At 51.1% G+C, this 17732-nt stretch overlaps 1 protein-coding gene and 1 non-coding gene across 16 annotated transcripts in view; one reads left to right on the forward strand and one right to left on the reverse strand.

Moving 5' to 3' along the window:
* NDST1 (N-deacetylase and N-sulfotransferase 1) overlaps positions 1–17732 on the reverse strand; it is a 73473-nt gene that overhangs the window by 9263 nt on the left and 46478 nt on the right. For all 15 annotated transcript variants that reach the window (XM_055285615.2, XM_063643169.1, XM_055285618.2 and 12 more), the window contains 9 exons: positions 15977–16064; positions 14010–14164; positions 13148–13333; positions 9670–9798; positions 8757–8939; positions 7355–7451; positions 6067–6190; positions 3445–3619; positions 600–770 (listed from right to left, as the gene is read on the reverse strand). In XM_055285615.2, coding sequence (XP_055141590.1) covers positions 600–770; positions 3445–3619; positions 6067–6190; positions 7355–7451; positions 8757–8939; positions 9670–9798; positions 13148–13333; positions 14010–14164; positions 15977–16064 — 1308 coding nt within the window. The remainder of the gene's footprint in view (positions 1–599; positions 771–3444; positions 3620–6066; positions 6191–7354; positions 7452–8756; positions 8940–9669; positions 9799–13147; positions 13334–14009; positions 14165–15976; positions 16065–17732) is intronic.
* On the forward strand, positions 5353–5452 carry LOC129487113 (small nucleolar RNA U13). Its single transcript, XR_008659234.1, has one exon. It is a non-coding gene; the product is annotated as a small nucleolar RNA U13 (small nucleolar RNA).

Below are 17732 nucleotides of genomic sequence, written 5' to 3' on the forward strand. Positions count from 1 at the left end.
CACACCCAGTCTCCTCGCTCCCACCTGCCTGCCTCAGGGCTGTCTGGGTCCCTTTAGGGCTACAGGGTCTGTGGTGATGGGACACAGGCTTGGGGAGTTCTCATGTATCAACCTTGGGATAAACAGGTCTACAGTCTTTTTAGGCCAGGTACAGTGGCTCAGGCCTGTAATCCCAGCACTTTGGAAGACCGAGGGAGGACTGCTTGAGCCCAGGAGTTTGAGACCAGCCTGAGCAACATAGTAAGACCTTGTTTCTTAAAGAAAAAAAATTAGCTGGGTACAGTGGCTCACACCTGTAGTCTCAGGTACTCAGGAGGCTGAGGTGGAAGGATTGCGTGAGCTCGGGACACCGAGGCTACAGTGAGCTGAGATCACACCACTGCACTCCAGCCTGGGCAACAGAGTGAGACCCTGTCTCAAAATAATAATAATAATAATAATAATAATAATAATAAAATCTTTTTATAGACCCAAGGGTCTAGCTCTCCAAGGAGGGCATATCTGTCCCCGTGGCTGGTGAGAAAGACTTGGAGGCTCTCCGCTAACCACAGCAAGCCAGTACTGCGACTGCCCTCACAAGGGTCAGGGACAGCAGCTACCTGGTTGGCGTGATAGGCACTGAGCCAGCGCTCGATGTGGGTGGCGTACCAGCCGGGGACCAGGCAGCGGTTCTGGAGGGCACGAAGCTTTGAGGATGCATCGGAGCCGGCCGTAATCACCTCATGGAAGGTGTACTTTAGGGCCACTGGGTCGTCGTGGGCTCGCTGGTGCTGCAGGTAAGGAAAGAGGGTCAGCATGCCACATGGAGGACACAAAGGAAGTGGCCTTAGAGGGATAGCAGCCCACAAGGTGGCCAGAAGATCCTCAGCTGGACCCAGGAGCTCTGTGTCTGAGTCCTGGCTTTGCCTCTCACTGTGTCCAGTTATCAGTGGAAGCCACTGCTCCCAGAGCCCCAACTTCTCCATCTTTGAAATACGGGAGCTGGACTAAATCAGGGTTTCCTGAGGCCAGGAATGGTGGCTCATGCCTGTAATCCCAGAATTTTGGGAGGCTGAGGTGGGTGGATCACTCGAGGTCAGGAGTTCAAGACCAGCTGGCCAATGTGGCGAAACCCCGTCTCTACTAAAAATACAAAAATTAGCCGGCATGGTGGTGCACGCCTGTGGTCCCAGCTACTCAGAAGGCTGAGGCACGAGAATCACTTGAACCCAGGAGGCGCAGGTTGCAGTGAGCCGAGATCACACCGCTGCACTGTTGTCATATATAGAAGGCAACCACTCATAAATGCAATAAAAACAAAGCAATGTTCTCAAACTCCAGCCAGACACAAATGTCTGCAACAGGCCCTGAATATGCTCTCTTTGTTGAAAGCGGAGGTTGGCAATGTTAAAAAGGACATAAGACCACTTGCACTAAAGTGAGCATTTCTCCTTTATGGAAATCAGAAGGATTGGGAAAGAACTATAAAAGGGAGACTGGCTGGTCTGAACCACTTAAAATAATGCCATGGGAGGTCCGAATCTGCAGAATTCACTAAGTCCAGAAAGCCAGAGCTCGGGCACCTGTGCAACAGGCACTATCCCCCAGCCACCAACCCCCTCCCCTGAGGATCACATACAGCCCAGGGCCGGGGCAATATGGTGCACAGCAGCCTCCTCCTCATCCCAACCTCCTTCTGAGACAGGCCCCCACCCTTCCTCTCCTCCAACATCTTCCCAGGTCCTCCTGGGGAGAATGAGTATCCCTTCTCCTTCTCTCCTTTACCCCTCTTGATCATGGACAGAAAAAGGAATAGGGTCTTAGATTTAGAGACTTGGATTCAAATGCCATCATGTGAAACTTGCTGAAACTTGGTTTTCTCATCTTTGAGAAGGGGACACGAATGTGAAACCCCTCCTCTGCCTTCTAGAAACCCGCTGTGACTCTCCAGTGAGGTGGCAGATGTACAGCAGTGTCAGTGCAGAACAGGGACTGACCCAACCTGTGGCGGCTCCCTCTCTACCCTACGTTCCCCCATGAAAGCAGACTGCCCGTTCCCTGCACAGCGCCAGGAGGCGGGGGCACATGGCATGGCAGAAAACAGAAACACTTGACAAGTGTTTCTCAGTTTTCTTCTCCTAAAGAAAAAGCCACAGGAAAGCAGATATCAGGGCTAACTGGCAGGAGGAGAGACTTCCATGGGAGCAAAGAGGAGGCAGGTACCAGTCCTGCGGGAGACCGTGAGGTCCCAGGCGGGAGGCAGCCACTGTCACATCTGAGAAAAGAGCCTCAAAGCAGGGTGGAAACTATGACAGTGGCCAGGCCTGAAGAGGCTGTCCCAGCCAGGACAGGGGACACTTCTCTGGCAACCATGGGCTAAGACCCAGGGCCCCACCCTCTCCCCAACACCAAGCACAGGCCTGGTCGGCTGAGTTAATGAGGATGCTCGGGACCTCGGCCTGGACAACAGGGTGGTTTCTGCTGGGGCGCCACTTCTGAATCACAGTGCTTGGCTCTGTGGCATAACCACAGGAATGCTGGCAGCCAGGGGAGGGACTCCCCCTACTCCACCAGGGAAGGCCTGAAAGCATTCCTGCAGGCTCAGTGGGCTGGCAGGCAGGAAATTAAGTCAGGCCATAGGCATTAAAGAGAGCTCTGGTTCAGCCAGGCGCAGTGGCTCATGCCTGTAATCCCAGCACTTTGAGAGGCCGAGGCAGGCGGATCACGAGGTCAGGAGTTCGAGACCAGCCTGGCCAACATGGTGAAACCCTGTCTCTACTAAAAATACAAAAATTAGCCTGGCATGGTGGTGCACACCTGTAATTCCAGCTACTTGGGAGGCTGAGGCAGGAGAATCACTTCAAACCGGAAGGCGGATGTTACAGTGAGTTGAGATCAGGCCACTGCACTCCAGCCTGGGCTACAGAGCAAGACTCCGTCTCAAAAAAAAAAAAAAAAAAAGAAAGACAGCTCTGGTTCATACATGTCCCATACAGGGGCTTGGATCCACACCCTCTCCATGTATCACAGTCCAGGTAACTGCCTCACCTGGTCAGGTGCCCGCCTTCTCCACTGTGAATGGCAGTCTTGTGTCTTGTCCTTCCATGAGCTCCCACTCCCACCCGCGTCCAGCGAGGAAGTTATAGTCAGTATGATCCTGCATCGCTGTTCACCAAATCTAAGCTTCCTCTAGGTGTAACCAGCCTCCACCTCTTGTCAGTGTCAGAAGTAGAGGCAGGACCCCGCATGACACTAGGCAGGTGGACAGTTAGCCGGTGTCTGGCTTTCCATTTCCACCTGTCACCTCCACCAGGGACTCTATTCTCAGCCACCACCACGCTCCAGGCGCCTGGCTCAGGGCTGGCACACAGTAGGTGCTTACTAATATCTGTTGAGAGTGAGTAACTGAGTGTCAGACAGAGTCCTGCGTTCCCTACACAGGGACTCCACCCCAGCCCCACTCACCTGGTACCATGAATAGGCCCGGTCCGCGGGGTTGATGAGGATGGTCAGGACCTTGGCTTTGGGCAAGAGGGCTGCTGCCCGCCGGGGCGCCACTTCTGAATCAAAGTAGTTGGCGCTTTTCTCAAAGTAGAAGTCGGAGGTGGTGTTGGAAGGGATGGGGAAGAATTCCATGTACCTGCAGGAAGCCCAGAGAGGGGGCTCACAGACAAAACTCAAGAGGAGGGGGCTAGGGGAATGCAGCACAAGGGCGAGGCACTGGGGTAGAATGTCCTCAGAGAGCAAGCAGGACGCTTTGCTCCCAACCAAACAAGGACTTGCCTCCAGTGGGGATTCTGGAGGGGAATGGCCTCTCGGCAGCCTCCCTGTTTCAAATTCGTTCCTTTTCCAGAAGACTCTGGAGTCGGGAGGATCTGAAGACTTGTGGGTGTGCCGTCAGTTGCAGGTCATGGGGAGGGGGTAATGCCCCTCAATCCTAAACTCTAGGATCCCGCCCCCTCAGCTGCTCCAGGCTTAACTGCCAGGGCTGTCACTCTCTCTGCCTCTAGGGGGCGAGCTGGGGCTCAGAGCGGCTCCAGGACTGCCCCAGGGAGGCTGGCACAGAGCAGAGGGGGACTCTAGAGGGCGGGCTTTCTTTCCTGACCTGGGGGAACACCTTCTAGGCCGTCACTGTGGACCAGGATCTCCTGCTACCCACAACCCCTCCCCAGCCTGCTGTGGGTGAGCACAGCTTTCCAGACTAATGCCCATATCCCACCAGAGCAATGGCCACCTCTGGATGAAGGAACCTCTGGAAACCAAAGGAACACTCCAGACCCTCCCAGGGGAACCTACCTATGCAAAATCAGGGTCCAACTTCTGGGGCTTGTAAGAAGCAAAGTCCACTCTCATGAAAGGTACAGGGTCCCTATCCTATCCTGTGAGGTGGGGCTGCTCTAGGCTGGTCCCAAGGATGTGCATCATCAGAGTATTCTGGGGGCCTGCTAGATTCCTGCACCCCACTTTAGACCTACCTACAAAATCAAGCTCTTGGGAATTGGGCCAAGGAATCACGCTTTCTCTCATCTTTCTGAATTTTCTTTGCATGTCCACAATCCTTTGTTTACAATATCTCAATTGAGAAAGCTCTGAAAACACAGGCTTTGTTTCCTAGGTTTGTAGCAAAGCCATTTGGCAACAAAACCTGACTTATTCCTCTTATTTAGTGTAAATATTCACATACTTTGCTACAGACATATTAATGAATTTGCTAACAGGGTGCTACCCCAGGCATCGCTGAAGATGTTACTAAATATATGGTTTCGCACCACATTACCTTTCTAAAATCTGAAAAATGTTGACTTCCAATAATCCATCTGACCACAATAGATTTTAGATAAGAGACTGTGGAGATGTTAGAAATGTAGGTAGATGGGCCGGGCGCGGTGGCGCACGCCATAATGCCAGCACTTTGGGAGGCCAAGGCAGGCAGATCACGAGGTCAGGAGTTCAAGACCAGCCTGACCAACATGGCAAAACCTCATCTCTACTAAAAATACAAAAATTAGCCAGGTGTGATGGTGGGCGCCTGTAGTCCTAGCTACTTGGGAGGCTGAAGCAGGAGAATCACTTGAACCCAGGAAGCGGAGGTTGCAGTGAGCCGAGATCACGCCACTGCACTCCAGCCTGGGTGACAGAGCGAGATTCCATCTCAAAAAAAAAAAAAGAAATGTAGGTGGGTGGATGGATGGATGGATGGATGAACAGATACAAAGGCAGACAGACAGAGCAATGATACACAGATAAAAAAGAGAAATATGCACAGAAAAATACCAAAAAACAGACAGAAGGCCCATAACCTCTCCACCCAGGGAACCCACTGACATAAAAATAATAAATAATGGTAATACATGGACAAGGTTTAAAAAGGCAAACTTTGCAGTCCATGCACGTGATGATTGGGTGTTCACAAACATGTGAGGTGTACCCACCTCAAACCTTGTTATGATGTCGGCACATTACCTGCCTGACGTGAAAAATTTTTAAAAAAGAAAGAAAAAAGGCAAATAGAGAAAGATGCCAACTGAAAAGGTGGAGAGTAAAACCATCTCTGCTCTGGCCCCCACACCCTTAAGGGAACCTCTACTAGTACCCTCTGCTGGGAACCTCTACAAAGGTAACCTCTGCAGGCTCTGGTGGGAAGTGGCAATCTTAATGACTTCCCCAGGTGATGCCCAAAGACCAGCAACCTGCCCCTGAAGGGCCCGCAAGAACCTCTGCTTCAGTCAGCCACACACAGTGAGGAAGGCCAGAACATTTGGATTTCAGACCTTGGGACCCTGGGCAAACCCTTCTCCTCCCCAAGGCTCAGGATGTTTTTCTGCAAGCAAAGGAGGGGTGGACTTGGACTTCAGCATCTGACTGCAGGCAATAGAGCAAAGGGGCAAAGGGCCTCCTCATCGAGTGTCCTGTCTATGACAACACTGTCACACCATGATTCAAGGGTCACCGCACTTTGTCCCTGTTTACAGGAATGACAGCTGTGTGTGAGCAAGCTCCAGCTGCTTCCTGCTGTGTCCACAGCAGACTCCCGGGAGGCCCCAGGATGGCCTTCCCGTCCTGCTGTGGACAGAAAGGCCAACTCACCAGTCGATGCCTTTGTGATAGTTGTGGCCATTAAAAAACTGGATCTCCTCAAAGGTCTCAGAGCTGGGGTAGTTGCTGCTTAGGTCAGGGTGCATGCCCAGGAACAGGTAGAGGGCAGTGGTGCCTGTGGGGAGGGTAGACACCTGAGACCCAGGGCCCAGCCCCCAGCCAAAAAATAGAGTCTGGGTTCTGGGCCTAGCTCCCCACGACCCACTGGGGGCTCCTGGGAAGGTCTCTGCCTTTCTCTGGTCTTAGCTTCTTCCTCTGTGCAATGAAGCAATTACTAAATCCAGGGTGGCAAATATACGGCACGCATGTGGACACCGCAACTCCTGTACCTACTGCAGATATCGCTAATCTATCACAGCATTCTTCACTAAACAAGGACTTGGCCTCAGAATCCGCCTCACCACTGCACTTTGGTAGCCACGTTTGACTGCTGTCCCCTCAGCATCCCAGAAGAGCTGGTCCTTTCCAGCTCTGGGCCTCTGTCCTATGGCAGTTGGTAGGAGCTCAGGGAAAAGGGAGTTTGTCACCCTCCAGCTCTGTTAATGTGAAATTCTTAAAGAACGAAAAAATCTTGTTCCTATCTACCTCTGTGCACTCATGCACCCTGCCCTACCTCCTCCTCAGCGAGTTCATTCACTTTCTGTGGTATAAGTCTATGGTTTACATGCTATAATGAGAGAGCCCAGAAGAGAAGGAGGCTATAGAGTTTGGCGATTAAGAGTGTATGTTTCAGGGTCACAGAGACCAGAGTTCAGGCCCTAGAATTGCCATTACCTAACTGAATATGTTAAGGAAAGTCACTTGACTTCTCTGAACCTTGAGTTTCTGTCTATAAAATGGGAGTGCCCATTTGTGCCTTGCAGGGTTGTATGGATGACAAATGCTTAGCAATCATGTCACTGCTTCTCCCTGCTGCACCTCTGGCAGACATGGCTAATTGATCACTGTCCTCTTTGTACCCGTTTTGCTTGGCATTACTCAAAACTAGCAGAGCAACTGATCTGGGCTTCTCTGACTGGACTTGGATACTCCCAGGATAATGCAGGGAGAGCTCACTGAGGCTATGGTTCAGGATATATAGGAGAACTCCAGGCCTCTCCTCCACCTCTTTCCCCTCCATACTGACAGGCAATTTGTGTTCACTCCAACTTCACTCCTACTTCCTGGGAAAGAGGGAGCAAATTATCCGGAAGTGGGGCCAGAGGGAGGCAGTCCTCAGAATTCTGTGGCTGAGACAGCAGGCAGTTGGGGAAGCTGGGTCAAGAGCAGAGAGACCTGCCTGTTTTCTGGGGGCCGATGATGAGGAGCTTTGGGAAGCGGTCACACGTCTTCTCCTTGGACCAGATGTCTTTGTGACGTTTGTCCTCGCAGGGGTCCTAAAACAACAGTGGAAGGGATGTGTGGGGTGCCCCAGAACCCAGTGAGCAGACTCCCACTGCACATGGATGTGTGGCCCTTACAGCCCAACAGGCATAATACCTACACGCTACATTTGTCCTTGTCACATCCCCACCCCCAGACACTGAGCCACTGACAGACAGGCTCCACTTCTGGTCAGTTTCATGTCCCCCAAAGAGCTGGCAAAATGCCCCTTAGCACGTAACTGGAACTCATAAGCACTTGTTGAATTTAACTGGACAAGCTGCATCTGAACCAGAGGGTCAAGAAATGTTGCCTATAAAGTTTAATTAATCTTTTGGTAAGTGTTTAGTAAATATTTTAGGTTTGGGGTATGGAAGTTTCCATTGCAACTACTTGACTCTGCCGTCATAGCATGAAAGCAGCTATAGACGGTACATACAAGAATGAGCATGGCTGTCTGCCAATAAAACTTTCTTTACAAAAACAGGTCTCAGGCTGGATTTGGCCCATGAGTCATGGTTTGTGGACTCCTGGTCTGAACTATGAGACTGTCACCAATTCCAGCTTCTGCTTCCACTTTTTAAAAGCCCGTAGGAGCAGACTTTCCCAAAAACTGGCCCCCAAACCCTCCCATCAATCCCTTTTCCCGCTCAGAGCCTGCTGGAGTTAGAAGAGATACAAGAGATTATCTAAGAGTCTGACCAAGACAGGGCAGTCACTTTCTATACTTCGTCTGCACTGTGTTCACTTGGAGTTGTTTTTTGTTTTTGAAACAGGGTCTCACTCTGTTGCCCAGGCTGGAGTGCAGTGGTGTGATCACAGCTCACTGCAGCCTCAACCTCTAGGCTCAATTGATCCTCCCACCTTTGCCTCCTGAGTAGCTGGGACTACAGACGCGCACCCTCATGCCCGGCTAATTTTTGTATTTTTTGTAGAGACAGGGTTTCGCCATATTGCCCAGGCTGATCTTGAACTCCTGGGTTCAAGCAATCCACCAACCTTGGCCTCCTAAAGTAGTGGGATTATAGGGGTGAGCCACTGCACCCAGCCCACTCGTTTTTTTAACACTGTTTTTTCCAAGGCTATGTATGACTGCGTGTATGTAGGTCTGCGTGGGGAGGTATGTACATGTATGAGCATGCATGTGTGCAAAGGAGTGAATGCACCCATGCTGGTAAGTAGATGGGGACCTGAGTTTACATTCAAGCGAGACTGTGAGGGCATGATGGCTGAGCCGTGAGTCCATATCTGGAGTGTATGCCTGTGAGTGGTGGCATTCCATCCCTGCAGCAAGGTACCCAGGCTGCCCAGCCTCCCACCTGCCAGAGCGGGTCCTTCTCCTCGGAGAAGATCTGGAAGTACTTCTGCGCCAACTGCACAGGGGGCAATGTCTGCAGCCGGAGGTTGGTCCAGGAGTGCAGGAAGCGCACCAGGTGCTTGAAGGTGTACAGGCCCAGGCGGTCATTCCCATAGTTGGACAGGTGCGTCATGAAGATGCTGATCTGCTCCAGGGGAGGGGAGGAGAGAGGCAGGGCCCATCAGTGTCTGAGCCACCCTCACCGCCAACTCTGACCCTTCTGACCCTGCCTCGGCTTGCAAGGCTCCTGATGACCAGTGAAGTTATGCTGGGGCTGTCAACAAACTCGCTGCAAGTACTTGGATGAGGCAACAGATGAACCAGGCCTGACTGACCCCAAATATTACAATCCTGAAATGGAAAGCAGACCCAGCGTGGGAGCTATTTGGGTTTTGTTTTGTAAATGTTAGGGGTGGGGTGCATGGAAGATAAAGAGTACTCAGCCCACAGAGCTGAATAACAACCACCACTTGAAGTTTATTTAATATTATTAAAGTAGAGGTAATTGTTTGCATTTTACAAATAAGGAAAGCGAGACCTAGAAAACTCAAATGCTGTTTATATATGTGTTTATCTGTGTATGTGCGTATACACACATGAGCAAAGACTGAAACGGAACATGCATAAAAATGCCAACACTTTTGTATTAAAGTACATGATTAGGAAAGGGAAAAAAAAAAGCACGCTCAGATTCTTTAGCCAAGGTCACACAGCCGAGGCAGGACAGGGCCAGTGCTGGAGAGGGGGTCTCCCAACTGCCAGGCACTCACTCATGCCTCTCCGCCCTTTCCTGGCTCCAGGAAGCCTGTGTCAGCTGCAGACGGGCTGTGCAGCAGCCCCTTCTCACCAGCAGCCATGGGCTGTGGAGCACTCACAGGATTGAGGAGCACGGTGAGGAAGAGCTCGCCCCCGTTGATGATCTTGTCCAGCTCGCTGGAGCCGCCAGGGTACTCGTTGTAGAAGATGGTGTGTGTGAAGAGGCCGCAGGTCTGCCGTGGGAGAACCTGCGGAGGGGGTGGGGGAGAGGAGCTATGATGCCTTCTGGAATGAGGGTGGTGGGAGGACTCTTCCTCAGAGGAAGAAGGCCTAGCTGCTCCTCAGAAAGGCAGTCTCCATGTGGTCACACAGCCCCTACCCTTGGGTGCAGCCTACAGCACAGCGTTCCCCCCGGTGAACTACAGGCCCTTGCCATTTTACAAACTTCACTGCTAATCTCTGCACAAAATGAGCAGGCCTCAAAGTAACAGAATGGGAATGTTTCTGGAAACTTGGGACTGCTGCAGCCACGGCCCCTGCCTGGCCCTCTCTGAAGCAGCAATCCCAGACATGTTCTGCAAGCCCCCTTGCAACATTAGAACCTCACCTGGTGACACTTGTTGTCACACACTGGCTTAGCCATTTGTCGTCTGTCTCCCCTCATGAAACTGTGAGCTCCAAGGGAGCAGGGAATGGGCCTGCCTTGTCACCACCTCATCCCTGGAGTTCAGGTTGAGGACCTAAAGGAGTGCCTGGAGTTCAGCACAAGGGCCTGATGCTGAGTCAGTGGGTGGATGGGTGGATGGACTGATGGACAAATGTACAAACCTTGCCTACCCACTGCTGCCCCAGCTCAACTGATGACAACTCATCCTTCCAGCACCTCAGGCTAAAAACCCTGCAGTCGTCTTGGACTCCTCTCTTCCTCCCGCACCCTACATCCAACTCATCTAACCACGGGCCTAACTATTCTAAGCCCAGAGTATGGCCACGTTCCAACATTGGGCCCTGGTCCAAGCTGCTGCCACCTCTGGTCTGGAAGACTGCAGTGCCTCTTAACTGGTCTTCCTGCTGCCACTTTTGTCCCCTACAGTCTCTGCTCCTCACAACAGCCAGAATGATAGAAATCCCTTTCAAAGATGAGTCAGATCATGCTCCATTCAAAACCTTCCCATCTCAGCCTAAAAGCCCATGGCCATCCAATGGCTGGCCTTACATGGCCCTATCGATCTGGTCCCTCACCCACCCTGACCTCATCTACCACCGTCCCTCACTCCCCTCCAGCCATCCTGGCCTCCTACTTGGCCCTCAAATACAGCCAGCACAGCCGGCTTCAGGGCCTTTGCACTTGCTGTTCTCTGCCTTGAGTGCTCTTCCTCATGTGGCAGGGTGGCTTATCCAGGAAGGCCCACCTAGCCACTTTATTTAAACCAGCTTCTCCTCTTGCCAGCCTTCCCCTCTTGCCAGCCTTCCTTCCTTCCATTCCCTGCTTAACTTTGTCCGTGGCACTCATCACCATCTGACCACTGTATACTTTACACATGTATCAGGGGAAACCAACCCCCGATACTCAACGTGGGCCCTTTTCTATTTTCCCTAAGTGTCTGCTGGTCTGAGAAATAAAGGGAAAGAGTACAGAAGAGAGAGATTTTAAAGCTGGGTGTCCAGGGGAGACATCACATGTCAGCAGGTCCTGTGATGCCCCCCAAGCTGCAAAACCAGCAAGTTTTTATTAGTGATTTTCAAAAGGGGAGGGAGTGTACGAATAGGGTGTGGGTCACAGAGATCACATGCTTCACAAGGTAATAAAATATCACAAGGCAAATGGAGGCAGGGTGAGATCACAGGACCGGGGTGAAATTACAATTGCTAATGAAGTTTTGGGCACACATTGTCATTGATAACATATTATCAGCAGACAGTGTTTGAGAGCAGACAACCAGTCTGACCAAAATTTATTAGGTGAGAATTTCCTCGTCCTAATAAGCCTGGGAGCACTATGGGAGACCGGGGCTTATTTCATCCCTTCTCTACAACCATAAAAAGACAGACGTTCCCAAAGCAGCCATTTCAGAGACCTCCCCTTGGGAACGCATTCTCTTCTCAGGGATGTTCCTTGCTGAGAAAAAGAATTCAGCGATATTTCCCCTATTTGCTTTTGAAAGAAGAGAAATATGGCTCTGTTCTGCCTGGCCCACAGGCAGCCATACTTTAAGGTTATCTCCTTTGTTCCCTGAACATCGCTGTTATCCTGTTCTTTTTTCAAGGTGCCCAGATTTCATATTGTTTAAACAATTTGTGCAGTTAACACAATCATCACAGGGTCCTGAGACGACATTCATCCTCAGCTTACGAAGATGATGGGATTAAGAGATTAAAGTAAAGACAGGCATAGGAAATCACAAGAGTATTGACTGGGGAAGTGATAAATGTCCATGAAATCTTGACAATTTATATTCTTCTGCCATGGCTTCAGCCAGTCCCAACGTTCAGGGTCCCTGGCTTCCCGCCACTAGAATGTCAGGTCTACAAGGGCAGGAACTTTCCTCCATTTTGTGCATTTCTGTGTCCCCAGTGCCAAGGAAAGGGATAGATGCGAGGCCAGGCACGGTGGCTCACGCCTGTAATTCCTGGCACTTTGGGAGGCCAAGGTGGGCAGATCCCCTGAGGTTGGGAGTTCGAGACCAGCCTGACCAACATGGAGAAACCCTGTCTCAACTAAAAATACAAAATTAGCCAGGCATGGTGGTGCATGCCTGTCTTCCCAGCTACTCGGGAGGCTGAAGCAGGAGAATTGCTTGAACCCAGGAGGCAGAGGTTGCAGTGAGCTGAGATTGTGCCATTGCACTCCAGCCTAGACAAGAGTGAAACTCTGTCTCAAAAAAAAAAAAAAAGAAAAGAAAAAAGAAAGAAAGAAAAAAAAAGGGATAGATGCATGGTAGAAGCCCCAGGGAAAAAAAAAATTTTTTTTTTTTTTTGAGACAGTGTCTCACTTTGTCACCTAGGCTGGAGTGCAGTGGCGCAATCTTGGCTCACTGCAGCCTTGATCTCCCAGGTTCAAGTGATCCTCCTGCCTCAGCCCTGCAAGTAGCTGGGACTACAGGCACGCACCACCACACCTGGCTAATCACCAGGCATACTTTTTTTTAGTACTTTTTTAGTAGAGATGGGGTTTCACTACATTGCCCAGGCTGGTGTGAAACTCCTAGGCTCAAGCAATCTGCCTGCCTTGGCCTCCCAAAGTGCTAGGATTACAGATGTGAGCCATCAGGTCCAGCCAAGAAAAAAATTTTTAATCAGTAAAAAGACTGTAACAGAGCCCTGTCCCACGTCCTCATCAGAAACCTCTTTCGAGAATGCTCACTATTCCTTGATCCTCTGTCACAAAAGCTAAGAAAGAGCTCATGAAAGGGGTCAGAGTGGCAGCTCACCTTCCCTAGGACAGAGAGCCTCGGGTGCCAGAGGAGGCAGCAGAAGCTGATCTGCAACCCCTAAGCCAGCAAACCAGAGCCATGCTTCCCAGGACAATGTGTGCACACACACGACAGACTGTGCTCTCCATTCTGCCACCTCCTGGGCTTCCAGGGGCCCACTCACCATGATGCCATTGTGGATGAAGCCACGGCGGTAGCGGGCTGGCTTCAGGTGGGGGTACTCCTCCGTGCTGGTCACGCGGATGCTCCACACCTGCTTCCAAGCCTCGTACAGCTGCACATGCACGGGGTACACGCCCGAGTGGTGGGGCGCCACTGCATACCCCATGTCTGTGGGAATGCCATGCTCCTGGGGAGAGGATGACCAGGCCAGGGTGAGCATAGGGGTCCTTCCCCTTTGGGCCTTATTCCCCCTTTGTAGAATGGGAGAGAGAAATCAGAGGCTAGGTTGGCATGGCTGCTGGTCTGAGCCTTCATGGTAAGGTGGGAAGCTGAGGCCTGGGAGGGCAAGGAATGTGCCCAGAATCTCAGTGTGGACAACTGGCAGAGCTGGGATTAGAACCCAGGTCTCCTGACTCGGTCCGGTGCACATGCCTCTAGCACAAAGGACTCAAGTACCCTGTAGTGAGGGACAAGGATGAGGGCCTTTCCTGCCTTCTCTTCATTCTACCTAGCATCTAGGGCTCGTTCCCTCCTCATTGAGCATCTCTTCCAGCTTTCCAGAGCCTCCCCTTCTAGTAAGAGCTTGGGTGCAGGAAACAAATGGCCTGAGTTTAAGTCCCAGCTGGACCTCTTAGTAGCTGGTGTGACCTCCCTGAGCCTTGGTTTCTTGTCTGTAAAGGGGTTATTCTCTTGAGGCTTCAAGGAGACAGTGGCTATAAAGGCAGCTCTCCCTGGGCCCTGGCCCAGAGGTGTTAGTAAAAATCCGTCAGAGCAGACTGCAAAAGCAGCAAGAGGCCAGCAGTCTGGACCTCTAGCCCAGCCCTTAGCCCGCCCCACTCTGCCCTGCAGGGAATCTTACTCACGACAGCGAACTTCTTGTTCAAGGCCATCTGCTCGGCCAACACGGACTGGTTGTGGAAAAGGTGGGGCTGCATGTGGCTCCACATGTGGGGGAACCACCAGAACTCCTTCACATACGACAGCAGCAGATCATCCCCAGCGTCCTCAGCATCAGTACCTGCAGCAGCACAGGCAGCTCAGACCCGCCCACTGGGCCTCTGCCTGGGGATGGGAGAGCAGGGCCACAGCCTACCCAGGAGCTGACTGAAAGAGTTATCTGGGCTACAGCACAGGAGCAGACAGAGCCCCAGCCCAGAGCCCTGAATTCTAGAGTGTGCCCTTGACTCAGTGGGGGACCTTGGCCAAGACTACCTGCTCTCTAGATCCTTGGGCCCATCTGCACAATCAGGGTCTGGAGTCAATGATCTCAAGGGTTTCTTCTACCTCTGACATACCTGCTCTGATTCTATTCCAATGATCCAAATCAGGTCACTTGTCTTTTATCTAATGATCTATGGAAGCTCTTTGTATATATACAGGATGTTTGACCCTCTATCTCAGACATATTACTATAACCACCTCTGATATACTAAGGGTTATGAATATAAAAAACAACCAGGTGCAGTGGCTCACACTTGAAACCCTAGCACTTTGGAAGGCCAAAGTGGGAGGATCGTTTGAGCCTAGAGGTTTGAGACCAGCCTAGGCAACATAGTGCGAGGCCCCATCTCTACAAAAATTTTTAAAATATTAATAGCCAGGCATAGTGGCATGCACCTATAGTACCGGCTACTTGGGAGGCTAAGGCAGGAGGGTTGTTTGATCCCAGGAGTTCAAGGCTGCTGTGAGCTGTGATCACACCACGGTACTCCTGCCTGGGTGACAGAGAGAGGTCCTGTCTCTAAAAATAAATAATTTTTGTTCTTTTTGTTTTGAGATGGAGTCTTACTCTGTCACCCAGGCAGGAGTACAGTGGTGCGATCACAGCTCACTGCAGCCTTGAATTCCTGGGATCAAGCAATCCTCCTGCCTTAGCCTCCCAAGTAGCTGATACTACAGGAGCACGCCACCACACCAGGCTAATTTTTGTATTTTTTTGTAGAGATAGGGTTTTGCCATGTTGACCAAGGTAGTCCTGAACTCCTGACCTCAAATAATATGCCCACCTCAGCCTCCCAAAGTGCTGGGATTACAGGCGTGAGCCACAGCACCCGGCCAAAAATAAATAAAAAATTTTAAAAAGAATATAAAAAATACAGACAGACAACCCAGGATCACTCCTATTTGGCTTTGGGGCTATGTTGCATATACTCCTCCATCTACTGAATTATTGACTAAATGGTTTTCTTAGAATTCAAGAGACGCTGTCTCAATGAGGCCTGGGCAGAAGGCAGTGAGGGGGAATGGTCACTGCAGATGACCAGCTCAGGGGTTGTTCCTTCCTGCCCACTCCCTGAAGGACAGCAGATGAGGAGAGGACAGCAAGTGAGAGAGCCGCAAAGAGGAAGGAAAGTGTGCACCAAGCAACCTATAGCCCTCACCCTCAACCCTTAGGACTCTAAAATAAACCCAGGACACTGGTCATCCGAGGTGGGTACAATTACAGGGCATCTTCACTTTCTATGCTACATGTTTCTGTAATGTTCTTAAAATTCAGCCAGCTTCTTTTATAAGCAGAAATAATACACATAATTGTAAAAGATAGGAGGGAGAGGCAAGAGGGAGAAGATGCCCCACCTGGGCCTGCACAGCCCGAAACGACAGGGACGGACAAGCGGCTGCTGTTGCTGCTGCTGCTGTCCCCAGATGGCCTCTGCCTGGGCTGTGACTGCTCTTGTAGGCTGTTGGCTCCACGGGGGCAAAAGGGTCACCTCTGCCCCTAATGTGGGCCAGTAAGCCCACCTGCTGCCCTCGTGGATGGGTGCTTTGAGGGTTTGGGTGCTGAGGAGTCCTGGTAGTTGCCAGTGAGGGCAGGGGCAAGCCCACTTACCTGTGTGGAAGAATTTCCCTGAGTAGCCCAGGTTGAAGGTGAAGTTTGGGATGTGTGCGCGTAGTTCGTTCTGTGTGTCAAACAGGGCCTAGGACAGGCAGGGGAGAAACGAAGGAGTGAGGGAAAGCCAGGAGCTCCCTGCTCCTCCCACTGAGGGCAGTGAAAACACGTGGAAACCTCTTGTTCAAAAATGATAAAGAATGTCAAGGACGGCGTGGCGGCTCATGCCTGTAATCCCAGCAGTTTGGGAAGCTGAGGCGGGTGGATCACTTGAGGTCAGGAGTTCAAGACCAGCCTGGCCAACATGGCAAAACCCAGTCTCTACTGGAAATACAAAAATTAGCCAGGCATGGTGGCACAAGCCTGTAATCCCAGCTACTTGGGAAGCTGAGGCAGGAGAATCGCTTGAACCTGGGAGGCAGAGGTTGCAGTGAGCCGAGATCGCACCACTGCACTCCAGCCTGGGTGACACAGCGAGATTCCGTCTCAAAAAAAACAACGTCAAGAAGGCAACATCAGGCATTAAACCATGTAATGGGCTCCCTCTGAGCATGGGGCTCTGTGTGGCTGCACAGATCACATACTCTTGAAGCCAGCCCTATGCTGCCATCCCCCAGGCCTCTGGCAAGGGAAAATCTAGAATCCCACCCAGCTCTGCTATGTGTCTTTGAAAAGGCTTCACATTCCTCTAGGCCTTGGTTTTGTCAAATGTAAAACAGGGATGATAATATCTCCCTCATAAGGCTCTTGCAAGAATCAAGTAAGATAACCGCATGTATGCCAGCTATTTGGGAGGCTAAGGCAGGATGATTGCTTGAGCCCAAGAGTTAGAATCCAACATGGGTCCAACTGTAAGACCCTGTTCTAAAAAGATTAAACAATTATAAAAAAGATATTGTAAGTAAAACTGCCTGACATCTGGTAAGTGATGAAAAATGGTGGCCAATGCTATGTCTGTGGTCACTGCCGCTGTGAGCCTGTGTCTTCATCTATCAAATGTGGAGGATTTCTCTTTGCTGATGGAATGCAACGCTGATATTAAAGGGCCATAACCTTTCCAAGGATGGGATACTGTGCGCCCACCAGTGCAGTCTTCCCATGCGCTGCGTACCCAGTGCTTTTCAAGTCAATGAAGGGACACTGACTTATGAAACAAATATACAGGTGTACTCTGGGGTTAGGACACATGAGCCACAAAGTGGCTCAGAAACCTGTAAGAGCCGCTGGGCGCGGTGGCTCATGCCTGTAATCCCAGCACTCTGGGAGGCTGAGGCGGGCAGATCATCTGAGGTCAGGAGTTCAAAACCAGCCTGACCAACATGGTGAAACCCCGTCTCTACTAAAAATACAAAATTAGCCAGGTGTGGTGGCAGGAGCCTGTAATCCCAGCTGTTCGGGAAGCTGAGGCAGAAGAATTGCTTGAACCCAGGAGGCGGAGGTTGCAGTGAGCGAAGATCGTGCCATTGCACTCCAGCCTGGGCAACAAGAAGAAAACTCCGTCTCAAAAAAAAAAAAAGAAAGAAAGAAAAGAAAAAGAAAAAAGAAACCCGTAAGAGCCAGCTATCAGAGCACTTTACAAACTAAAAGTCCTGGCCCTCCCCAGGCAATGTAGTCACCACCAGCATCTTACCAGGGCCGTGCACTGCCTGGTGGACATGCATGCTCCAGCTGTGTGGCCTTGGGCAAGTTACCTCAACTCCCTGAGCCTCAGTGCCCACCTCTGTAAAATGGGACTCAGAACAACACCCACCTCACA

The sequence above is a fragment of the Symphalangus syndactylus genome, chromosome 7 (assembly GCF_028878055.3).
Source record: "Symphalangus syndactylus isolate Jambi chromosome 7, NHGRI_mSymSyn1-v2.1_pri, whole genome shotgun sequence".
Taxonomy (NCBI): domain Eukaryota; kingdom Metazoa; phylum Chordata; class Mammalia; order Primates; family Hylobatidae; genus Symphalangus; species Symphalangus syndactylus.